Here is a 27609-nt window from a genome sequence, read left to right as displayed (position 1 = left end):
AATTAAAATAATTGTTATGTGTAGCGACTATTAAAATAAATAAAATGCTATTTTTAATTTTTTACTTACCTCCTTTACGTTTCACATGGCTTTCGTGTTAGTGGTCATTTTTATCTCTTATCCGATCGTTTTCATACTTTGCCATATTGCTCATTTTGGTCATCAATATACGTTCATGTATCGTCTGCCATTACGTTGGAGATAAAATATCGTAAACAATGCGTATGAAATATCCAGAATCTCGGATACGGTGACGTCTATGACGGTACGTAAGGCTACCATAATCTATCTTCAACCTTTTCGCCTTGATATGCCCATTTCAGATTTTAATTATTTAAACGCCTATAACTCACTCTATATTTTATAAAATTTGCTCTATAGGTTCTCGTTATCTCTAATATTTAAATATTTATAGTTTTAACTCTCATATGTATATATAAATTTCAAATTTGGCGTCTAGCTACATGTAATGTAATACACGATATTGATTTATGGCCAAAGATGTCAAATCTGACATTTCACGGCTAAAAGTATATCTCTTCACGGAGTTTTATCTGCGAGATAAGTATTCAATAAGAAGTTATGTTGTATCTAATTGTTAATATGATTTATAATAAGCTTACATACATTCAGTTTTTTACAATAAGCTTACATACATACAATTAGTTCAACAGCTACCCATAACCTCAAATTGCATTGTTTATTTCTACAAAACAAATTTGGCGTCTAGCTTCATGTAATGTAATACACGATATATATTGTTTTTTGGCCAAATATGTCATTAATACATAAGTTAATTTCACGAAAAAAAAATTTATCACACTCCCGAATCTTCCCATATATTACCGATTTCTAATAATTTGAATAACATGGTAGTTTCATTTAAATTCAATTGTATTGCTACTTGATATTATGTCAAAAATTATAAACTTCATTTTAATAAACAAAAAAAATAATATACTATACTATATAAAATAAAAAAAAACATATACTATAACGCACAAGAGAAAAATTTTCATAACAAGCAGCAGCGTGGCTCGGTCGTTGAGCTTCTGCTTAACACTGAGAGGCGCCGAGTTCGATCCCTTGAGCTGACCTCGATTGAAAAGATTTTTTCTGAGTATATCTGTAATGCTGCTGGTCAGACCAGGATTTGTGACTCCTGGTTGATCGTTTCCTATCAGAGTTTGCCAATTTTCTCTGATTTCATTGTTGAAACGATTCCCGATTAATAATTGGCTAAAAATCCTTCCTACCCACTATGTCACCACTATTTGAGTATGATTAATGTAAATATTACAATAAAAATGTATGTACAATTCATAGATGTCTCGTTAATTGTCGAGTTTAAGTCAGTGTCTCGTAATTTAGCGACTTATGTATATAATAAAAAATGCTGTATTGTTTGTAATTTGGCCAGGAAGGCGCATTGGGGTTTACCTGTAATGCCTTCCTGGTATGAAATAAAATAAAATAATAAAAATAATAACATCTTAAAACAAGGAAATATTGATATTTTCAAGCTGGAAACCTTTCATTGACCACTACTGTACATATCTAGATACATACATATATATGTATGCATATATTTACATAAGAGTTAATTTCAATGTGTACAATATTACAAAATCAGTATTTACTCTGTCCACATAATATAAATTCGGCCGAAATGTTCAAAACGTTCTATTATCGCACCGCACAATACCGCAATAATAATGCGGTTTTATTGGGAATCGCCTGTGTAAAATTGTGGCGAACCGAAAGGGGAAAACCGGGAACGAAGGAAGGAGACAGAAATAGAGGATCCGGAACTGTGGGATGGACGGGGGGGGGGTGTGAGGGGGAGTGGTTTTGATCCGGAACCGTCGTCTTTTGTGCGGCGCGCCGTAACGCAGAATCGAGCCGGGTTTCTATGGCGCGGAAAAGATGAATGGGGCGCGCGTGCCGCGGCCCGCGGTCCAGATAAGGCCCCCGTCCGGTTAACGTCTCACGTGTTCCGGATACGCGGCGGGGACCCGATGTTTTGCACCTGACGATCCGACGGCAATCGTGGCGGATTTATCGGCACGAACCCTAGAGTGTCCCTATCGGAAATTACCGGAAATGTGATTCGAATTTTCACGTAGTTGCTATTGCGCAGATGCACCTTTGTCCATACGAGAATTTCAGTTTTTTTGTTGTTGTCAGATTTGTCCACGAGACTAGAAATTGGTTACAATTGGATGAATGGATATGTGAAAATTTCTGAAGTCGGAACCGAAATCGCGACAGAAATCGATATGATCACTTTTAAATGACATATTTGGTCAAAAATCAATATATAAATCGTGTATTACATTACATGAAGCTAGACGCCAAATTTGAAATTTATATATACATATGAGAGTTAAAACTATAAATATTTATATATTAGAGATAGCGAGAACCTATAGAGCAAATTTTATAAAATATAGAGTGAGTTATAGGCGTTTAAACAATTAAAATCTGAAATGGGCATATCAAGGCGAAAAGGTTGAAGATAGATTATGGTCGCCTTACGTACCGTCATAGACGTCACCGTATCCGAGATTCTGGATATTTGATACGCATTGTATACGATATTTTATCTCCAACGTAATGGCAGACGATACATTAACGTATATTGATGACCAAAATGAGCAATATGGCAAAGTATGAAAACGATCGGATAAGAGATATAAAAAATTGCCACTAACACGAAAACCATGTGAAACGTAAAGGAGGTAAGTAAAAACGTAAAGGAGGTAAGTGATAATAAGTAAAAAATTAAAAATAGCATTTTATTTATTTTAATAGTCGCTACACATAACAATTATTTTAATTCTTGGTTGACCCCCCCCCCCCTTAATACTGCCTTAACCAGTCGAGGCATCGATTGTATTAAATTTTGCAAGTACTCATCCGTTATTTCAATGTACCTCACGTTTTTTTATTGTTTCAATCAATTCTAATTTAGTAGAAGATTTTTACATAAATCACTGTATTTCCAGAAGCTGGAGGACACGAAATAACAATTAATTACAGAATTAATCCATTGAGACATGTAAGGATTTAGATTTTTGTACATATTTTTTTCAAATTATACACTCAATAAATACAGAAGATTTGTGACAACAGGAAAGATGATTTTTTACCCATTTTGAGGAACCGTTTCGATTTGTGACTCCGATTCGATCAAAGAAACGATCAATTTGGAGTCGCAAATACCCAGCAGTATGGCGGATCGAACCCACTTGGTCACTTACTTGGTGCTAAACATATACGCTACAATTAATACTAACTTATAAGTCACTCACTTGGTGCTAAACATTAACGCTACAGTTAAAACTATAAATATTTATATATTAGAGATAACGAGAACCTATAGAGCAAATTTTATAAAATAAAGAGTGAATTATAGGCGTTTAAAAAATTTAAATCTGATATGGCCATATCATGGCGAAAAGGTTGAAGATAGATTATAGTAGCTTGCTAGACGTCACCGTACCCAAAATTGTGGATATTTGATACGCATTGTATACGATATTTTATCTCCAACGTAATGGCAGACGATACATTAACGTATATTGATGACCAAAATGAGCAATATGGCAAAGTATGAAAACGATCGGATAAGAGATATAAAAAATTGCCACTAACACGAAAACCAAAACCAAACTGTATAAGAGGTATGTAAAAATATATATATATATATATATTTTTTTTAATCTCTATAATTGTCGATGCTCTCACCACATACCCATTTACATACATACAAACATCCTTTCTGTTTTGAAATAATTTATATTAAAACCGGGTAATTGGATTATTTGTCACATTGCGATCGCCCAAAAGACAATTTTTTCGACAAAAGAATAAGGAATATTTGGCAGTCGAGTTCTCGTTAGTATGATGGAATTTTCGGCTGCCAGATGTTTCGTTATACAGATTTTAGTGACTTTTGGGCGAGCGCTCCGTGAACAATAATCACCGAACCTATAACGGACGGGGTGTTTGTATGTGGCGAATGCATCGATAAATATCAATTATTTTAAAATTTCGATTTCGATTCCGTTTTCTATTCCAGTTCCGTATCCGATTGCGATTTCAACTCTCGATTCTTATTTAAACTCCGACTCCCGATTCACGATTCCTATTTCAGTTCCGGTTACCATTGCGATTATTATTCTGGGTCCGATTGCGATTCCGATTCCAGTTCCAATTCTTATTCAATTCCGATTCCCGATTCCTATTTTAGTTCCGATTCCCGATTCCTATTTCAGTTCTGGTTCCGAATCCAATATTTATTCTAGTTCAAATTGCGATTCCGATTTCCGATTCCTATATCATTCCGATTCGATTCCGACTGGAACTGAAATAGGAATCGGGTTATTATAATATTTCAGTTCCAGCTCCAATTCCTATTCTTATTCCGGCCTCGACTTCTAGTTGCTGTTTGTTTTTATTATTAAACATATAACATTATTTTAATCCATGTATCAATTCTTTTTCCGAAACCACTCGTTGAAATATCAACGGTCACAACACGTACATACATACATACATATATGTATATTATAATAAGTTAACCTCGTGACCTACAGCCAATCAGTAATATTCGAATTTTGACGAAAAATTTATGAAAATAATGCTTTCAACTGAGTAGTTATGGCTTCATTCCCTGACCCGGTGTTGCTGACCAGACCTTGGATACATGTGACGCCAAATCAATCGTTTCCTACCAAAGTATTTCCAATTTGTCTGATCTCATTGAAATGGTTCCAACAAATGCGCAAAAAACCTTTCATGTCTATCGAAAATTCGAGTTCGATCGATCGTTTCCTACCAGAGAATTTCCTTCTACATATATTCATCCAGCATTTGCTGATAGTATAAATATGCTACCCACTCTTTAAAATATACGTATTTCTTGAAATATTAGTCTTATCGAATTCCATAGATGTCTCGATAATATTCTGTATATTTTTACTATTATTTTAAAAATCAAGCCTTCAACTGTATGTTTATTCTTTTCAAAGGCCTCAAAGCAAGGATATCGATGATTAATTATTGATCTCAACTCAATGTATGGTAAGTTTTAAGATGTATAATAAAATTTATATAGAAAGTTGTACTTTTAATTTAACATTTGAAACTATTCCGAAACGAATGAACGATAGAATATCCTGTCGACGATATCAGATAGCACTGGGATACAAAGAGCAGTGTAGAATTAATAAACCAAAGAACACTGTAATACGTTAAAAGCCTCGTTAGTACGTTTTGTTTGTGAGGTCACGATTGGCGGACCGAGGGTCGTTAGTAACCATCCACCCATCGCCACCCCCCAGCTTCGAAATCCCACCCCTTTCGCAGTAGCTGGGGTTTCTAGCACGTTCGCTTCGCATTAATCTCGCTCGAAATTGATGACATTCATAATCTGCATCCAGAATTTAAGGGCTTGCGAACGCGATCAAGACAAAACGCCACAGAGCTGACCTCCTTCGTCGTAGAATAATTTCCCACTCCCCCATTGTACAATTTGTCAATCCTACCCGGTCAATTGTTTGCCAAATCCCCTCCGGAGATTTCAATAATTTTTCGGGGAATTTTCTGATAAATTGAAAGGTCGGAAAGTCACGTCGGGAAAATCTGGAGTTCACTTATTAATTTATGCACGCGGGTCTCGTTCGTTGTCTTGGGCTTGGATACAACTTTCCTTTTACGCACAAACTTCGCCTTATAAATAATTCTTGCACTTCGGGATTGTACCAATTATATCCGAATTATTTCGCAAGTTGGACAAAGGCACGGAACGCGACAGTACAGTCTGGCGCAAAACTATTCGCACAAAGGTCGTGATTAATTAGCAATGTTCAGTGTTTTCGCTCCACCTAAAGAGCTACCTATTCTTGAATAGTAAAGGGTTTATTTAATACAGTTACTTTTAAAAATATACTTACATCTCTATACCAAGCGTATTTGTCGACTGGTGGTTTTGCTTCAGTGTTGCAAATAAGTTGCACGTCTCTGCCTTCTTTCAGGGTTTTTGGATCTTCACTGGAACCCACGGTCAATGTTACCACTGGAGGGTCTATAAAAAAGTTAAAAAAATATGTTTTTAATAAAATATTTAATTGATTTTCATAATGAAATTGGAGCTACAATGAAGCTATCGAATATAATAGGAAAAACAACTTCTAAAGGCTCCAACCCTTTATGAAACCCATCTACCGTCTCAATTACCTATAAAGTATCATGAAATGCTATACGATGTTTTGCTGTTCTAAGATATTTATTAAATAAATAATACCAAATTTATCATTCAAATCCCAACTATAAAGACGGTTAAATTCAATTCCATTTTAATACAACTATATACAATTTCAAACATATCTTAATACAATAATTAATACGGTATTATAATTGAAGATATCGCACATCAGCTTGAAACCTACATACATATAAAACAACACACTCAAATTCCCATCCACACACGCCCCCAGATAATATTATAACACGACTATTTCCGAGTGGGATTTCCGGGAAAATCCGGCCGGCAGAGAGAGGCTCTAGTTAATACGCTCTAATAATTTATTCGACACATTTGTACGAAACGAATGAATTCGAAGAAAAGCTTTTCGAAATAATAAAATACTCAGTTCGTCACAAACGCATCCAAACAACAACATATCGCACCCTGCAAACTACCATACATAATTGAATTTGTCACACAATATACCTATACATACATATGTATCTACATCTACTGAAATTTAAATTCATTAATAAAATGGAAAATATGTGAATGTTCATCCTGGATAATACTATCAAACAAAATCATCGTTCGGTGAAAAACGTGATATGAAAATATGAGTCAAAACTCACCAAGATTAAGTAGATCGATGAATGACGAATGAAATACATCAAATAAATAAAACATTGTGTCACTCGAAGAAATGGCAAGTGAAAATTAACCGATATTTTTTCTTCGGTGTACTTAACAGCACATCAGAAAATAAAAGATGATATTACAAAAACAAAAAACAAAATATTTTTTAAATTTAAATATTTCTACTTTTTTTTACACTCGTAATATATTTACATCCAGTTTTTGTAGTCGAGCACCATTTAATAAAATAAATGTATAAAATTATAGTCCTAAAATACTTATCTTGAAAATAATTCAAGATCTTAACATTTATGATATTGTATTTGATTATCTCAATATTGTTAAAAGTCGTCAAAGAAATTTCAATTATTTTGTCTATAAAAATTTATATCAGGTACATAAATATGGGGTGCTAATTAATTGAACTTAAATTTTCACCATATTTACTTTCATAAAAAATAATGTAAAGTCATAACTTTCATACGTACATATGTATACATACATATATCGTACTAATGAAACATAAAGGAGGTTTGTAAAAACAAATTATTCAACTTTAATTAGATGTATTCGTCTTAAAATAATTTTTTCCAATGATAAACTAATATATTGCGAATGAGAAAAAATATTATCAATTTTTTTACTGGCTTCGTTACTTTCACAGCACCAATAGATGCTGTGAAACGACTTTGGCCTTTTACTTCGATTCACCACCCACTCCTACGCAACAGTATCATAAATGGAAGATAGAAGTAACCAATAATTATTATACGGAAAGTGAAAATGAAGCAACCGAAATATTTCACAACAGAAGTAAGGCAATGATGAAAAGACACCTTTTATTTTAGATAAAAATAACCCTTGACAGTTCTGTTTTAAGCAAAATGATATCATCTTTCTTCAAAAATATCACCAACATTCAATTTCCAACTGAAAACTTTTCAATTAAAAGTTCATAATACTATATGTCCAAATTTTATCATAAATCAATTTTTATCACAAATCAAAATTTTATCATCATAAATAAAGTATCAGTATTTAAATAAATGTAAAGTTTACCAAGTGAATATTATTTATTATAAAAGTAAAAGTATTCGAAATAAAGTAATAAAGGACAGGAAGCGGAATACATGGGTGAGAAGTATGACAAGGGTAGTGGACGTAGTAGATAGAGTAAAGAGATTGAAATGGCAATGGGAGGGCTACGTGGCTGGAAGGTAGAAAAAATAAGTACTAGAATGGTACCTGAAAGAATGTAAAAGGGTAAAAAGTAGACCACAGGGAAGATGGGTAGTATGAGAGTTGCGCAAAACAGAAACGAGTGGAAGCGTGTTGGAGAGGCCTTCATCCAGCAATGGATGGTGAACGGCTGTAAATGATGATCATGATGATGATATAAGTACAGATTGGGTTACATAGTACCGCTTTATATAGCTTGTTGTTAAAGTTTTATGATAAAACCTATATGCTTTTGTGATTATATTTACTTATTGAATTCAAATTAGATTAAACTTTAACCCCATAATTGAGTTTCCATAATCGATAACTATTTGTATATCCTAGTCATTCTAGGGGTTTTATGACAAATGTTGTATCAGTGTTCAGTACAAAAACATGCAAACAAACAAACGTATTTCGTTTGATAGAATAAGATGTAATCTGACATACATATGAATGTATGTATGTATGTTGGTTTTTGTGAACAATTCCTGACTTGTTTACATCTGTAGCCACTTTTCCAAGGTTTTTGTTTACTTATATCGTTAAATGCATACTTTGCCGACTTGATGTTTGTTTGTGTATATTTTTAAAACTATTTTGCTCGAGTCGTTCTGGGATTTGACAAAGTCGCAGAGCAATCTAGCGTGCACATTACCGATTCAGTTGAGTCGTCCCAGACTCAAATTACCCGACGAGACGAACGGAACGGACTTAACTTCGATATTGACTCGGCCAGTCAATTTAACTTGTGCAAAGTCGTTTAAATGGTCAACGGTTCGGCTTTAAACTTACACGACGATGAAGATCGTCGATACTCTGCTCAACTCTCCCATCCCTCCATCACTATGTATTGTACAAGTATTTTTCGAAACCCAAAACAAACATCTTTCTGATTTGTCAACGCTTTATGCTTCCGTGTAAATTCTTATAAATCGAAACTTTCGCAGACAGTTCGTATTACATATACAGTGTACTCTAGATTATCCGGGTGCTGATTATCTGGTTTGCGGATTATCCGTGCTTGAAAGATTAAATTAATTTATTTTTTTTCTTATATGATTATGAGACGCACCGATTGATTACAACCGTAAATACGCATGTTATTTGAAACAAATGATGTCAGACAGAAATATTTTTCGTTCTCTTTTTAAATGTATTTTACTATTGCGTCAATTCTTTCAGTCGCTTTTGATCATCGAAGAAGTAACAAGTGCGTGTATTCAGAGCAGATTTTTTCGAACATACGTATATTTAATTATTATCAATTACTTTATGTATGAAATTATTTTCTTTGCTATTAACTCGAAAATATTTCATATTTACATACCTATTCGAAATATAGATAAACAAAAAAAAAAGTTAGAGGCGTTCGCGAGAGATTGAGATAGTTCTGCAGGTCCTTCGAAACGAAAAATGTCAAGATACGAAGATTTGGTTGCAACTAATATACTCATATAGTTAAATCAAAAATGAGCAGAAGGAATATCAATTAGCGGTCAAATGTGTATGGAAACAGCCAAGTTTTTCCATGAAAAATCAGACTGTTTAAAAATTTTTTTAGGAAAATAAAATTTTCCATAAAAAACTTCAATGCCTCGTCTGGCCGATTGACTAGATTTTTTTTTATATTTTGGCAATATTAGTACTAATGGCCACACATATGCTTAACTATAAGCGTTTTTCTTAATAAATAATGAGTATTAAAATTATGAAACAAAAATTTGTTTTGGTAATATGATATTATACTCGAAATCAAGTCAAAATCTGATGATTCGGATTATACGTGTTTTTCAATTATCCATGCCCTTCCTCCCCAGCACTCGTCCGGATAATTGAGAATGAACTGTATACCTATTAAAAGCCATTGTAAATAAAATATGAGCATTTTTGGTTGCTTCAACATCGGAACAACTTGATAAATATGCTTATAAATATATATATGTAAGTATTATTTGTAGTTTTGCGGTCGTTCAGAAAATGAACTGAGGGGCATATTCAAATGTGAAAGTTCCAACATCCCTGTTCTATCGTCGATTTTCCGGCAAGGATGTTAAAGCGGCTGCGTAACGAGAGTGTTTGGGTTGCAATTTCCCTTTTGGAGCAGCCCCTGATGCGAGAATGCAAGCGGATAATTGAGAATTACACGCTCGAAGATGTGTATTCGTACCACTGTTTGACAAGGGGTGGTCAAATCCCGTAGGTATAGCGGGTTTTAACTAGTTTGACAATCGCGTAACGTGAACGTGGTTGGTAGGTGGGTTATATGTGTTGGCCGGGATCTCGTTATATAATACCTATACATAACCACCTCTGGCTTTCAAAACTTGCACGTGTTAAATTATAATTATATCGGTATTTGAAGAGAGGAAACTTGCATGGAAAAGCTGTGGTGATTGGAACTTTGCTTATACCTGTTTTGAATCGAGTTTCGGTTGTATATGTAGATATTTAGGTATAATCCCGATAGACAAAATATTAAAGTCAAAGTTACGATAGTAAGCTGTGGTATTATAGTTTAAAATTTTGACTGCCAGTATGCCAATAATTATAATCCCTTCAACTCTTTATACCTATAAAAGTACTCATATTTTGCACAATTCACTTACGTAATTACGAAAAATTATTAGAATATTAAAAAATTTCAAAGATTCCTTCCTATAATGAGGATGTTTGAAATACTTGTTTTTATGACGTTTTTAAACTAATTTTTAAAGTTTTGTAACAAAAACGGTTTCAAGATATATGTAAGTAAGATATCGTAACTTAGAGATTGGGTGATTGGCGCTCGTCGACTACTGGTTTACTACCCAAAAGGCCTCGCCGTATGAATAAACCGTATACATCAACCAATAAGGTCTCGCAATCCATCGACCAATGATCTCTCTATACTAAGAGTACCTAATGGGTATAAATATTAGACGGTTTTTGACCGAGCTTCATTCGGAGCTGACAGGTCGACGAATCAAGAACAATAAACAAACTCTACCACAACTGCTGCGTCTTTCATCCCGATCTTATAAACCCCTCTACATGTCCAAGCTACAATATTTTATAAAATAAAGTGTTTGAAAAAGAAGCCTTAAATATATGTACTATATTTCAATTGTATTTGATTGTATGAAATTTAAATGATTCTCAATATGTTAATAAATTTATTGGAAACATTAGGCAAAATTTAAATACGACAGTAGTATAGTTGTAAATATGACAGTAGTGTAGTAATATTATAGTTTCTGACCCGGCTCGACTAGGTACAGAAATTTAAAAAAAATTTTGATTCCCTGTGTCCAGATAGTTCTTATCTTGAATCCTGGGAAAAATATTTCAATAAAAACGTTTTTTAATGTTATATATAATTCTTGTATTTACGATTCTTAAATGGAAGAAACTCTTTTATATATTCTGATAAAAACAAATGAGTGTTGGACAATGATTAAATAAGGAGTTATAAGGACAATTATTAAATAAGGAATTATCAAAGACAAAATTACAAAACAACGTAAATATACATGCTGACAGGAAAAAACAGATAATAATAAAAAAAAATAACTATAAAACCAATTTTGATTGAAACTGAATGAGTTTTATCCATTGCTGGCAATATTTGTTCCAAATCTAGAAATAGACTTTAGGATTCTCATTTAAATATTTTTGTTTTATTGAGAAGCTATTTCAAATAATTTTAGTTTTATAATTACGTTTTTCCAGCTAATAGAAATATCGTTGCTTTTTTTATATTTTGGAAATACATAAATAAATTTTATATTAATAAAAAAAACTACATCATTTGTCCCATTAGAAACCCTTGTAGGTACTTTATTTAAATATCGACTTCTTCCGGACAATAAAGATTTTTAAAAAGCAATATTCATTCCTTTAAAAAAAGGTAATTTAAAAAATAATATTTAATCAAATCTTTATTTCACTAGAAATATTAAGTTTTTCCCTCCGAATAAGTTTTGATCTATTATCTATATCCACTTGCCAAAACTTTTATAACTTGGAACGTATACTGCATCATTTTCTGAATGATGCAGTTCCACTTTTTAATTTATTTTTTACAATTCACCTGCCTGAGCAACGCTGGGAATTTCAATTATTGTAGTCTGATAGCAGCCAACAAACATAAGATTAAATTAATAGTTTTTGATGTAGAGTTACAAGTCTCATCAAATTGGATCAATTCATCGCCAACTAAATAGTCTGACGCGTATTCAAAATAAAGTAAACTTACAGGAAACACTCAAAGTCCTCCTATCTTCGATGATCGCGCCAGGAATATAAGGATTGGTTGCTCTGCAAGTCAAATCCTTTCCATCGTCAGATGCAGCGAGGATGAGAGTAGCTATACTAGAAGTTGCATTTCCCGCATTGGTCACCTGAAACAAAAATTACTATCAAGTGCATTCAAACGTTCGAGAACAATTTGCATAGATAGCAGTCTTGAATAATTGAGACTACTCACCGTTATCGGTTGCGTTCGAATGACTTCTCCATTCAAAACCCAGGAGAGGCGTGCTGCTGGATGGGAACCCAAAGTTTCGCATCTCAAAGTATGCGGTTTTCCCGAAGACAAACGTTCGTTCGACGACAGTATTCTCACGAACATAGGCTTCACTGCAAATTGAAATTATAAATTGTCAACTTTAACTTATAACGTATTTTGTATAAGTAATTCAATACTTTCGTATAAATATGTACATATACACGTAATTTTGTTTACGATTGTTCAAAATGAGACAACTTTTATATGAAAAATTCCACTCGTAAATGTTACATATGGAATTTTTAAAGTTTTGAGCAAAACGAATATCAAAGAAACCTTGCATAGCGTATTTCCTTCATGTAAAACTATCTTAGGAATTTCACGAAAGTTGCATACGCAAAACAAATCTTAATATTACATATATGTACATTTATTGGATTACATCTAGGCCTTTTTATTTCTCGAGAAATGAGAATTCTCGATTTCACTTTTCAATTTCCTTCCTTGGGAAATTTTCATGAATATAAAAATGTATGTAATATCACAATATAGTGTAACGTGGGAACATGAGAGAGAGAATCTACTGTCTTAGTGTATTCTTGGGTGATCAATAGGGACCCCGGATTAGGCGAACGGGACTCAGTAAGTGCCCGAATAAAGGATACGCTGGAGTTCTCACAGAACAATAGACTCACCACAGTAGAACTTTACGTGCCTAGACAATATATTAAAAAATGGATCGGGGAAGCTATAGTGGGCAACTTGTCTTTCATAAGGATACACGATAGATCATATTATTCTGGAGTGAGCGGTGGTTATGTATAGACTTCCTGAATCGTTGAATCAATGCTGCGAAGTGACTTTGGCCTTTCATTTCGATCCTGAACCCACCCCTACGCAACTATAGTACAGTAGAACCTCGATTAACTTTAAATGTGTTGAATTGTTGACTGACAACTCGCCATATTATAAAACCTTTTCAAACCTTCCAAGAAATATGGATATATTCAAACATTAGAGACAAACTCGCTTTTTCTTATGCACCGGTATAAGACAAAGATTAAGGTAGATAAAGCGGTTTCCATTTTAATCCAAATAAAATCTAATTTTTGATTTACAAGGTTTACAATTTAACGTTTTAATATGTCAAAAATTTATAGAATAATAATTAAAATTATTAAATGAATATTTCATTGTGTACATTTACTACTTTACCTATGCATAATACGTATGCTAGTTAAAAATTATTGATATATTAAATATTCGAAATTTTATTTATTTTCTTTATTGAGGCTTAAGTTATCTGAAATAATATTTAATGACATTATCATACTGTATTGGGCAACTCGAACATTGGAATAAAAAAACGACTTTAAAGCAACCCGATACGGTTAATCTTATTAAACGCGAAAAATCTTCATTTCTCGCGATGGGCCGCGTAAAACGAACCTCCCCCACCCCCGCCCCTTATTTTTTCGGCGTTTTTCCATAATAAAACATTTATTTCAATATAATTCAGCTAGATCTCTCGCCCCGCGCCATAAATCACCCCGGCGGCAATTTCTTGGCCGGGAGAGCGCATAACCGGGGGGAGGGTTAGGGCGCTTCTTTTCGTCGCGAATTTTGCTTAATCAAAAGCAAAAAAGTCGCCGGTCCTCCTCCTGCTCGAAGAGACACAAAAAACATTAATTATAGTCAAGGAAGTGGAAAAAGTAAAGAGTTTTCTTGAAAGTTCGCAGCGTCCCATTCCCCAGGCCTGAGAACACCGGCTACCCGAGTTTTCTTGATTAGAGAAAGATAGCGCGCCGAGAGCTTCCATTAGGATTTCTTTATTAACTTCATTCCTTGACTCGGACTATGTTTAATTGAGTTGAAAGTTGGTATCATAATGCAGACAAGGGAGTGAATAAAATTCCGACGTCCTTCGCGTATACAAATTAAAATGACACTATTATTTCTCTCGTACCTATTTAAACGAGCATACTGCAATCGCCACAATATTTATAAGTCTTCCAGAACGTATTTAAATTATTCAAACACTTGCTTTCTGTAATACTACATATGTTATATGATATCATATCTCTTGTTGTTAAGAATTTATTTTGAGGAATCAATAATATTATCAATAAGCCAATTTAATCTTAGAATTGAATACTAGTATACTATAGTTTATTAATTTTTTTCCAAGAAACTGATTCATCGTGCTTTGGTTGCGTAATAAAAAATCATTTTAATCATTACATTTGAAAAGTTGTGATAATGAGGGCTGGACACCAGCGCCTTGTCCATACTAACGTATTACACTTCTCCCTTCCTCAATTATGGCATTAGAGAAATTATTTTTTAATATACTATGGATATCCACCATTGGCATGCATTTGTGCTTTTATTTTTTTGATTAGTTATTTTTTATAGGAACTAGGAGCCGCCAAACATCTATAAAATCACCTCTTTTTTACACCCAGGAAAAGAGTCCAGCGAGCTTATTTAACGGGCGATTTAAAAAAAAATACGCGCACAGTTGCACATAAAATAGTTTTCTCATACCGATGATGAATTTTTTTAAAAAATTGGTCCAGTTGTGGAGGAGAAAATAGTAGAATACGAAACCTCGATTTTGTCGATTTAAAATACTTATTATCTGGTCTAATGCGAAACTGTCGCATTCACTCAATATATATATATTGATATATATTGTCGCATTCACTCAATATATATATCGAAGAAAGGAACGGCAACAAAATTAAGGTTTCGGGTGTACAGCCCTCTTAAGGGTAGATTTTAAGAAGTATGCACTATATTTATTAATTCATATTTTGAAGTAAAGTAGTGAATTTATTTGGTGGTGAAGCTTTACAAAGCTGAAAAAATGCACAAAACTAACAAAAGACGACGGTGATTACGTTATCACAGACTATGATGTAGAATTTTTACTTATGGACATATCAATGGCTTGGTGCACAGATATTGTTTGTACATTTTTGAATTTGTATCGAATTTTTCCTTTCAATGTAATTTATGCAAACCACGTAAATTACCTTGGAAGGAAAAACCTGAAATATTCCAGCATCTACAAACTTAAAATTCTATATTGTTTATATGTACATAGGTAGGTAATTTTTACCATTTTTTACATATTAAACAAAAAAAATAAATTTAAGGTATTTGAAAAAAAATCGATCACCTGCGAATCGAACACAGAGCCGACACATTTATTTTTTTATTTTTTTTTATTTAATAACTTATGTTGTTATATTGCCATAGCCCATGCGATGATATTTCATCGGGTATAACACTAGTGTGTATATAATGATAAAAATGTAACCCTACCACAGGTACGTACATACATACATAATAATAACGAGGCTATCTACGCATCCCAAATGTATGCACATACAAACAAAATACGTGCGCAAAATCTGACTTAATCCAAATATGAATCCGTTGAAAGTTACACCAGGTGAGTATCAGGTGGGTGGAGTATCACCATCGAGCGTTGCGTAATTAAAAACAAAGGTAACTCAGCACGTCTTAGATACGGGATCCTCTCGTATTACTCGCGCGTGTCGGGATCCTTTAGGCAGGATTAATCACACGCTCGTTACGCACGCTCATAAAGTGCGATAATGGATGCTGTCTTGTATTTTCGAAGATTGATACTGGAGCCTAAGTGACACAAACACAATGACACACAAGCACGCAGTCGACAAACTGACGAGACGAGCGCGTCAGGTGTTGCAAGACGTTGCGCAATCTCTGGGAAATTCGGTACGCGCCGAAATTTTTCGCGCTTTCCCGAGGTCTGATCTCGAGAGTTGTGAAAAATTTTAAATTGGATTCCGAAAGTTACGACCGAAGAGAGTGCGACCTGTTAAAGTATAAGTTAGATTTTGGATGCATTTCTATTTGAGATATCCGCAAATTTATACTTTCGAACCGTTCGAAATGAACTGGAAATGAAATGCAGTTTTTAACGCTGACTTACTATGTAAGTGTTTGCCGCAATAGTTAAATTTGTATGATCTTAGAAGGGTATTAGAAGTTTATGTATGAACTTAATGTAATGATACTGTAGCATATGCGAAAATGAGCCGCCGTTTTAATTGGTTTTCGAGGATTATATCCAGGCTTAAGTGCAGTCGACTAACAATGGAGACCACCCCTAATCGACTTAATGGTCGGTAACGGCACTCCCGATAGAGTTCTCAGAACTGACAGCGCGAAAGCGTGGGACTGCGTGCCGATACCGTGGGACTGTATATCTCGTACGTGATTAGAACAATAGGTAAAAAAATGTGTCGAAGAAGATGCACTGAGCGACCTGCCCTTTATAATCAGGTACTACTTAGGCTATACCAAGGCATTCTGGATGGAGCACTGGCTGTTCGTGGATCTCCTTAATCACCTAATAAGTGCTGTGAAGAGACTTTGGCCTTTTATTTGGATCCTCCACCCACCCCTACGCAATAATACTTTCAATATTCGATAGGAACAGTGGTGTACTCGGGCCAAGTTGGGGCAGGTCGCCGCCTTGGTACTTCTTTTTGAGTCAGGTCACCACCCTAGATTGATTGAAATTTGTTTTATGAGTAAAATTAAAAAATATTTTGGCTTATATTAATAACACTTGAGACGAGAAGAATAAGAAGCGACTTAATCAAAGTCTTTAAAATAATAAATAATCGTCTTACGTCCAGATTCCAAAAAGAAAAATCGAATAAATTGATCAGAGATTCCTTCTTTTCAAACAGAGTGGTTAAAGTTTGAAATAATCTTCCCAACAATGTAATAAATTCTGAAAACCATAATATTAAAAAAAAAAGCTAGAAGTCTTTCTTAAACTTGAAGATTTTTGTAATTCTTCTTTTCCAATATATTTAATATGTTTTTAATTTATTTCAGTTATTATGTTACTTATTATTATGAAGTTTTTAGAAAATATAAAAAACATCATAATTTCAACAATAATATTTGTTAATTAAGATTTTAATTCTTTTATAAATATTTGAACTGCCAATATTAGGATAAATATTTTTTAAGTGATGAAAGAAGATGGGGGGGGGGGTCTTGAAAATTAAACACCGCCCTGGCTCTTTTTTATTTAGCGCTATACCAGGGGACGAAGCCTCCTAGGGGGCGAAGCCCTACCCGATTTCTCTTCGGATTCTGGTATACATATAATTTCGAAAGAGTATATATGTTTTTTTTTGTTCGTGATAGTCAATTTAATAAAAAAATTGAGTATTCAAATAAATTTATATAAATAAATTTATTCAAATAAATTTAATAAAATGTTTATTATTAGATTAGTCGTGTTTAAGCGGTTGATATTACAAATACCAAGCGAAGCCGGTTAAAGCCACTAGTGTACAATAAACAACTATTAACAACTAATTCGAAATCACTCTTTATTTTATACAAAATCAATTTTGTTTCCATATACCGCCATAATTTATGAAATTTACGCAGCAATGGAAATTTGATGAACATCACAGATTTGTCGTTTTTATTTAATGTTTAAAATTAATTACTACTCATTTTTACAAAGATTTGAACCAAGATTGCCAACCAACGCAAGATTGAGCAATTATTCCTCCATTTCAGTACAGTTCAAGTGCATTACATCTGTCTGCGAATTCCTTCACATTTCCCAAGCGAATCATTCACATTTAATTTGATTCATCTAATCTGACAGTTACACGGAGCTTGAATTAAATCCAATTTCATCGCCGAATGCTTAAAGTTATCAAAAACTTAAATACAAATTTAGACGCGTCGAGTAATAGCCATACGTACACACAACATACATATGAATAGCCGTTAATTGGCATCTCTGAGATGACTGCACTCAAAGACATATTTGAAACCCAAAGTTGAAAATCCCTGGCGAATATATAGGTATATATCAACATATATGTGTACGTGAGTGTTGATAATCCAACAGCGGCCAAATTCGATAGTGCTGCACAAAGTCAACGTTTGTTTTGGAATTTGAGCCGCGACTCATCCGTCCCGTTTGAGTTGGCCGCAAAGTTGTGTCGGAGGGATGAAAAGGGGGTGGTAGAGAGAGATCGGTAATGAGCCAACCCCCTACTGGTGAATCGTGTAAACACCCCTTCGTAGCCATCCTACCTCTATGTTGGCGCGGTGGAAATTTTCCGGAAATTCGCAAGTTGTGCGGGTCCGGCACGAGCTTTGTAAGCTCGACCGGAAACCGGAAACCGGGTCCGCAGAAGTCAAACGATGCGAAAAACGCCAATAGTTTGTATGGTCACATAATCAGATTTTTCCATCTATTATTATATGTTCATATTGATTAAATAATAAGCAAGCCATATAGAAATTCTGGTTTCATTTTTAAACTATCCAAAACATTAAATTCCACAGTACTGTTGCCTCGCTCTTCAATTCATTTGTAAAAAGTCATCTGGAATTTGCTACTACTGTTTGGAATCCTTTCTATTGCGTACATGTTAATAATTTAGAACCCATAAATAAAAATTCTATTCCTACTGTAATTCCAGATTTGTTCATAATGACCGTTTTGTTTCCTTACAATCTAGAAGGAAAATTTATAATTTATGTTTTTTGTTTAAGCTTCTGAATTATATAGTTGATAGCTCTTATTTATTAAGTAAGATCATATTCTAATTTCCAATCAGATCCCTACGTAACTTTTAATTATTTCACATTAATCCTTCTTCAACTAATTATTCCTATAATTCCTTATTATAAAGATGTTGCTCTTCTTTTAACAATATTCCCACTCATATTGATCCTTTTTGTTGTTTCTTGTTTAAAATTTCTATTGTTTGTAATAAATTGTAATAATTGAATAATTTGTAATTAATAATTCATATATATATATTTGATATTTTTCTTCATTCTTTTTATTTTATTTTATTCATTGTTATTAATCTTTAGAACCTTTTTTGGTGTAATGTTTTATACATTATAATTCTTTTTGATTCTGTTTTTCATAATAAATAACAGTTGTGTTAGTTTGACCTAAAAATGATTCGATTATTATATATGTACATATGTATGTACGAACAACGTCTATGAACGGTACGTAAAATATCTTTCCGCTAAATTCACTATATACCTAAGATTTATCTATTGCATTTTCATTATACTTTCACCGTTAAATAGAACAGACAAAATGTTTTGAACTAATAATGGTTTGTTGATCTTGTGCTTTACATTTGGTGTGCTATATTGTGTTAAAGATATACGAAAAATGTATGAAATTATAAATAAAGTCTCATATACGACTTCAGTAAATCAAATTACATACATATATATTATACATAAATTTGAAACTTCCGTTACAATTTTCTTAAATTAAGTATGCTTTACCTAACGTAAGCAATTTGTATATATCGTTAAATACAAATTAATATTCTGCATATTTAAAAACCTATGTATGTATATGTAATATGTATATACACGTCGTTGAACCTTTAAGTACGTACTTTTATTAGAACTTGTTGCACCCGACCGTTCTCTTTTATTCATTACCACCGAACAGCATCGAATTTTACTTTTAGTGGCACGTAAACTTCTCCATATACCGAGTGCAGATTCGATAGCATTTATGCAAATTTCCAAACGATCAATTTTTACGAGTGGGATAAAACTACACAACACACTTAAATGCATCTCCTCAAATGCACAGCTGGAACTCTATACCATGGTTAAACTATATGAGTAGTCGTCGTTTGGAAACACGATGGAGTTTAGAGGGTGTGAACTCTTGTCGGGTAATGCTTCTAACACTCTTGCATCCCCATTGTATATCCCATATCGATAACTCCAAAGACACATTGAAAATTACAATTGTCTCGGAGGCTAAAGCGAACCATCTGTTTCGGCTCTATCTTAAAGTTATAAGAACCAACATTTTTCATAAGAATGTAGTAGATACATAGGTACTTTTATGATAGTACTACACTCTAGTATCTACTATACATACATATGTATCCAGACATGTACCCCCCGGACACATACCCCCGGCTAAAAACCCCCTGGACATTAACCCTCCGTGCAAATAGCCCCCGCCATGGATAAAAATTGTTTAAAAATGGTAATAGATAATTAATAATTAATAATAAAGTAAAATAACAAACAAGAATGAATTGAGTGTGGTTAAAGCATATTGAATTTCAATTTATATACAATATTTCATTTTAATTAATTGTAGTAAATAGAATAAATATCAATTTAAAAGACTAGTCATTTAGTCACGAGTTAGCGTTTGCGTTCTTTGGTATTGAAAATAAATTTTAATAAAAGTATACATTATTTTTATATTATTATTATTATTATATTTTAAATATTTTAGACTATCCATGATGGAATTTGTAAAATCGAGAAACCGAAAAGGAAAAGAGATTAAAATACGATTGATTTTGGAGTTTTGTATAATATAAATTATTATTATTGATTAGTGATTATTTATAAAGAATCTGATATGTATTATTAATATCTGTATTTATGAATCTGTATTTTTCTGTCTCAAATATATTAGCATTGATATTGACTTTTTATTAAAGAAATTTTTATAAAATATTTTTATCCTTGACGGGGGTGGGGGGTTATTTTCACGGGGGGTTTATTTCCAGGCGGTTTTCGACCGGGGGTATATGTCAGGGGGGTTTGTGTCCAGGGGTTGTGTCCTAGAACCATACATATAAATGTCTTTGAATTTCGATGTTAGATAAAACTCAGTTAAAATTAAAATTTGACTTATATTATATTTCAAGTAATAAATGCTATCTACCAGGCTAACTATACAAACTAACGATTTGAAAGAGTTTCAAAATCGTATTCAAATAACTTTTTTGCTATTACGTCACAGTTGATTGGATATTATAGGCACAGTGTAGTGCACAGATAGAGCTATTGCATACCAGTAGATAAGTCGTGGGTTCAAGTCCCTGCCAAATATGCTTATCGCGAGTTCTTAGTCCGATTTTTATAGCTTAATTATTGTGACGGATTATCGTAATCCTCCTTCTCAGTTTCTCGCGAATTATTCTCGAGTTATTTAGCATCTCGAATTTGTTGAATATTATAAAATACTACCTAGAAAATGTATTTCTCGCAAAGTTGCTGTGTATCAAAATTTTATTGATTTTCCATAGATGTCTCTATTGTATTCTATTTCCTGTTATATTTGAAAAATTGTAATTACTTATGTACAATTAATTAATCTAACTATGTATGTATATGTGTCGGCTTGGACTAATTCCTGTCATAGTATTTGTATGTATATGTATTTACATACATACATATGTGTAATTAAAAAATAGTATAATTTAGATATTTTTTTCAGAGAACATTCAGGAAATTATTTTAGATGGCTTTAAATGAGAGTTAGTACATTTTGGTATTTAATCAAAAATAATGAAAACCTGACAACATAGTGAGAGTCAATGAAAATATGTATGCACTAATTGAAGTTTTAATAAATATACAGCGATCCCTTGAACTACTACAGCATCATTATAAACTTTCAAAACCTTGAATTTTGTTCCAGCTTTAAAGAAAATTGTAAATAACTTTAAATAATATTAATTTTCAAACAATTTCAATTTCATACAGAATATTTACAACCATTATATACATAGATATATTTCGAATTGCAGTAATTAAAAAACTTAATCAAGTTAGCATTTATATTTTGATCAAGTTCAATTCCGTGAACTGAACTGAAATACTAAAGACATATAATTATTTTATGTCTATTGAATTTTCTCATCCTTCATATAAATAATAATACTCACGATATACTTGAAGTTGGATATCCTTCACCACTGGAGGTATTAGATGAGAAACGTGAGCTCTGCACTGAAACTTTGCCCCATACAAAGATCTGGTGACCGTTCCAATAAAAAGTTGACTAACTACAACTCCTTCTCGACTGCTTGTGTCTTCAATTCCGTCTAATAAGATTGAATCGTGCCACCAAGTTACTTCAGGCTTAGGCCTACCTAGAATCGAAAAAAATCAACATCAAATATAAAATCAAACACAATTCAAACAATCAACATAATATGATATCGAAATCTACCTCCATTAACTTGACATGATAGGGACAGATCATACTCTTGTATGAAAGGACCAGCCGTTCCGCTTACTTCTACGCCTTGTCCATTGAATATAATAGGCTCACTTGGAGGTACTAAAATAAGTCAAAATTATGTTTAAACTCTTCCATTGTATATTCGGTGTTTAGTTAAAAATGAGGCTTACTTATGAGCGACAAATTCACTTTGTAATTCCGTGTAGGGGAATTGAAGAAGTCTATCCTACATCTGAACACCCCTTCGTCAGATCTGGTGATGGCTCTTATAATCAAATGAGCATCTTCTGGCTTCTTATCTTCCAGGATAAAATGCGTCCTGCTACCCAAATCGTCAGTCGTAACTAAGTGTTCCAATAATCTGCCACGAAAGTCCAAACTGTGAACAAAATATTGATTAAATTTTAATAAAATTCAATATAAACGTGTTATATTCTACCATAGAAAAATTTGCTGTATGGCAATAAATATGATGTTCGATTCACTTTCGCGTATGTTCAGTTTTTCCTTTACATTGTTACGTAAAATATATTGGATTCATTAGACCGGTTCTACAACAGCAAATGTATGATTTGAGAGCACATTTTTTGCTTTCACGTATGAGGACACGTGCACATTTCCAATTTTCTCATGCCACTTTCAGCAAAATTTACAGTACATGCACCATATCACTCCATGCATCTCAATCTGTGTGGGGACGCAAAAAATAGCAATTTCGCTTGTAAAAAAATTAAAACGAGTATGCAGCTCGTCAAAGGTGTAGTAAAAATTTGTCTGCGTCATAAAATGCTGAAATATAATATTATACACGTGTGTATAATATACATATGTACAGAATGGACCAAAAGAAACCAACCGATTTGATTTGTCTATATCTTTTATTAAGTTTGTCTATATCCTTTATTAAGTTTTAAATGCTATCTCTTCTAACCTGTATCTAAAATATCTTTTTCCCTCATTGCACAAAAAAATTTCTCAGTGTCAAATTTGATAAACTTTTTCTGATTCAATTATTGCAAAATCAATTATTTTAAATTATTTGAAAGCCTTAGCTATTTCCGTTTTTTAGTAATATAAAAAAATATATTTGCAAAGAATAAAAAAGAAGCAATTTTATAATCTATCTGGATAGATTATAAAATTAATAAAGAATGAATCGTTCATATTTGAATTTTTTCTTATCCCACGAAGTTATTTTAAATCTTAGCAAAAACCTGGTATTGAAAGGTTTCAAAGAACTCGGCTATTATGTGTATGTATGTACATTCGTTTTCCTGTAATATTATTTTTAATAAGTATATATAAATTAAATGAGAAAAAAATAAAACATTCAAGATAACAACAATGAAATAAAAATAGAAAGGGAAAAAGTAAACATTGAAAAATCTTCATCTATTGTTACTAAGTACATAGATAAAGTAATAAAAGAATACTCGAATAGATAAAAACATAAATAGAAAAATAAAACGAAAATATGGAGAGAAATGAAGATATTGTAGCGTTTCATTCATAAATTACTGAAATATCATCATATAAAATAAGATCTGTTGATAAAATTCCATACAATATAAAAAAACTATGCGAATTTCATAGACTGTTTTATAAAACATAAAGGTTAGGATTACGTTGATCTTCAATTTATTACTAATTAGTGTTTTTATCCGGCTTCGCTCGGTATGTGTAATATAAACAGCTCAAACATGGCAAAACAATGTCATAGTAAAAAAAAAAATTGTTTTTGTATTAAATTTATTTGAACCGAAAAAAAAATTTTAACGATGTCGATATCGTCGTCATAGAAACTTTGATTTGTTTTCGATGTAACCAACAAACCTTACATACATAGATAGTAACAAAGTCACTTTCGAAATTATATATTCGATTTGAGAGATTCATATGTAAATTAGAATGATCCTCACTGGATTAAAATTTTGTGCATAGTGTATTTTTAGTGATGGAGAATAAACATAAAATTTTTATCTCAACCAAAAGGACGTACAATTTTTAATGTTTTTTTAAGAAAAGATATTAAGTTAAGTCCGCTCTAAAGACATTTTAAAAATCTAATATTATTTTTAAATATAATATGTATGTATGTATATAATAGTTGACAGATGTTGTCATAGCTTTCCAGACAGACATACAAGCTTAATTTCTAATCATTAATTTTTAGCACACTGACATTCAAACGATGTTCTAGAAAAACGAAAATTCAAAGAAGAGGGGTAGGAAATTGCGAGCAAAGCCTCATTTTTGTACCGCATCGCAGAAGCTTTAGTTCAAAGCTCGAGCTATTACCGCAAGGCGAGCGAACGAGCGAGCTTTTTATCGGCTACGTACGTGCAAATGTGACGCGGGAAGCTTTGCAAAATCCGCGGGGCAATCTCGCAAAGGGATGAATTAAAAAAGGAAAGAAAACCATGATGAATCAGATGAGATATCAAATGAAAAATATCTGGGTTAAAATTCAAAAGAAAACTGATATATCTACTGAGAATTCCGGTCGTGTAATGCATCTATGATATATGTATGTATAATATGTGCGTTTGTGTACTAGAAAACATATTTTCATCAATATGTGAATTTTCAACAACGAAAATCATATGCAGATGAGTCAAATCCAAATTCTCTCATGCCTATTATCGTCATCATCTTAATATTCCTTCATATTTGACCTGTTCGACCAAGATCTGTTCTATTTTGAGCTAATACACCTATCCCAAACTTGTGTCCTTCATTGCATTCTTTTGCAATCTCTTGGGAAGCATTCGATTAATATTTTACCTATACAATAGCCAGCAGTATGGCTCGTTGGGTTCGATCCCGTGCTAATCGTTAATACTGCTGGTCAGACATGGATATTTGTGACTCCAAGTCGATCGTTTCATATCAGAGTTTGCCAATTTATCTGATTTCATTGTTGAAACAGTTCCTCCATAAAATTGGCAAAAAATTCATCCTACTCGCTATATCACAAATATCATAATTTGGTTTATGTACAATACGTAGAAAAATATGTACAAGTCTAAATCCATACATGTCTCTATGGATTAATTAATTGTTAATTTCGTGTTATTCCACCTTTCGAAATACAGCGTTTTATGTACATAATAAAAATGCTGCAATGTTTGTAAATAATTGTCTGGGAAGGCGCATTGGGGTTTTCTTATTAGCACTTCCTGGTATATACATATATACGAGTATATCCAGAGGTGTAGTCGGGCCAGGTCGCCAGCCTGGTACTTATTTTTAAGCCAGGTCACCGCCCTGGTACTTTGATATAAATATTTTTTTTCGAATACAATTAAAAAATACAATAGTTGTGCTTATATTTCATATAAAATTTTGTATACTAAATATTATGATCAGACCCTTGTTTTTAACTTTTGGAGACTACAACCGTATCCTCACTCAAATGCCCATTTGAGCGCAAAAAAAACTTTAAAAACAGCCCAAAAACAACCCATTGAAAAAGTTATAGACACTTTGAATGATGCCGAAATCGAATCATCTAACAAAATTTTCAGAACTGTATATTATATTGCAAAAAATAAAAAGCCTCACTCAGACCATTTTGATTGACTTTGAAGAATAAGAAGTGACTTAATCAAAGTCTTTAAAATAATAAATAATCGTCTTACGTCCAGATTCCAAAAAGAAAAATCGAATAAATTGATCAGAGATTCCTTCTTTTCAAACAGAGTGGTTAAAGTTTGAAATAATCTTCCCAACAATGTAATAAATTCTGAAAACCATAATATTAAAAAAAAGCTAGAAGTCTTTCTTAAACTTGAAGATTTTTGTAATTCTTCTTTTCCAATATATTTTCTATATTTTTAATTTATTTTAGTTATTATGTTACTTATTATTTATGAAGTTTTTAGAAAATTTAAAAAACATCATAATTTCAACAATAATATTTGTTAATTAGCATTTAATTTTTTTATAAATATTTGTACTACCAATATTAGGATACATATTTTTTAAGTAACGCTAAAAGCGGGGGGGGGGTCGTAAAAATTAAACACCACCCTGGTACATTTTTATTTAGCACTACACCACTGTATATATCTATTTAAAATGTAAAATAAAATAAATCTCAATATCTCAATATATACCTACATATATATGTACATATATACCACTTATTTCAATTCAATTCTAACATAAAAATTCCAATTTTTTTCGTGTGCATCCATACAAAATTACTATCAAAAAGCAATCATTAACAGCTTTCTAATTATATCAATTCGATATGTAAATACAAGTATTTGTTTATTTCATCCTTAACATCCTAAGCAATCCGACTAGTAAAGTAAGTTTGGTCTAAAACGAAAAAAGAAGAAGACCTTCGAAGTATTTCACCCAAGTCTAAGTCCAGCCTTCTCTGAATTAAAATTCCACCATCTTCAAACTGGGAAATTATTCATCGACTTGTTTGCATCGTGAACAAAGTTTTCCTCTCGCGTCAAAGTGGCGGCACACACAGGGAAAAGCCAGGGGCGTGCAGCATCTGCGGGGTAGGATGATTCCGAGCTCGAGGTTATTCAATATTTACTCAGGGGTAACTTTATCGCCGTGCCGTCTCTCCTATATATGTACTTGTATACCTTCGTAGATATATAGATATGTATACATATATAATTCACACAATTGTCATGAACATAATATTATGCTGACTTAGCGAAAGTTATACGAGCACGCGCCATAACCAGGGAAGCACATTTTAAACTTGCAGATGACGACACTCCCGAGAGCCGTGTACCAATAAAAGTACGACTTGGTGAACTCTCTAGCTCCTTACGCTCCAGACGACAATTTCACCTCTTCAACTTGATATATAGAAAGATAGGGGGTGTGTATTTAGATATGAGAACTCGGGTGGGAATGCAAGTCTGAAAAGGTGCGATATCACAATGAAATTTG

At 32.8% G+C, this 27609-nt stretch overlaps 1 protein-coding gene across 1 annotated transcript in view; it reads right to left on the bottom strand.

The window, feature by feature from the left end:
• Nucleotides 1-27609, bottom strand: part of side (motor axon guidance molcule sidestep) — a 225977-nt gene that overhangs the window by 64288 nt on the left and 134080 nt on the right. Inside the window, exons 4-9 of the mRNA XM_077440907.1 lie at nt 22854-23062; nt 22672-22782; nt 22385-22591; nt 12576-12727; nt 12345-12489; nt 5961-6091 (exon numbers count right to left, since the gene is read on the bottom strand). Of these exons, the coding sequence (XP_077297033.1) occupies nt 5961-6091; nt 12345-12489; nt 12576-12727; nt 22385-22591; nt 22672-22782; nt 22854-23062 (955 nt within the window). The remainder of the gene's footprint in view (nt 1-5960; nt 6092-12344; nt 12490-12575; nt 12728-22384; nt 22592-22671; nt 22783-22853; nt 23063-27609) is intronic.

Source organism: Arctopsyche grandis, chromosome 11 (genome assembly GCF_051622035.1).
Source record: "Arctopsyche grandis isolate Sample6627 chromosome 11, ASM5162203v2, whole genome shotgun sequence".
Classification (NCBI taxonomy): Eukaryota; Metazoa; Arthropoda; class Insecta; order Trichoptera; family Hydropsychidae; genus Arctopsyche; species Arctopsyche grandis.
Note: the sequence above shows the minus strand (reverse complement) of the source record. Positions and strands in the feature narration are given on the sequence as shown.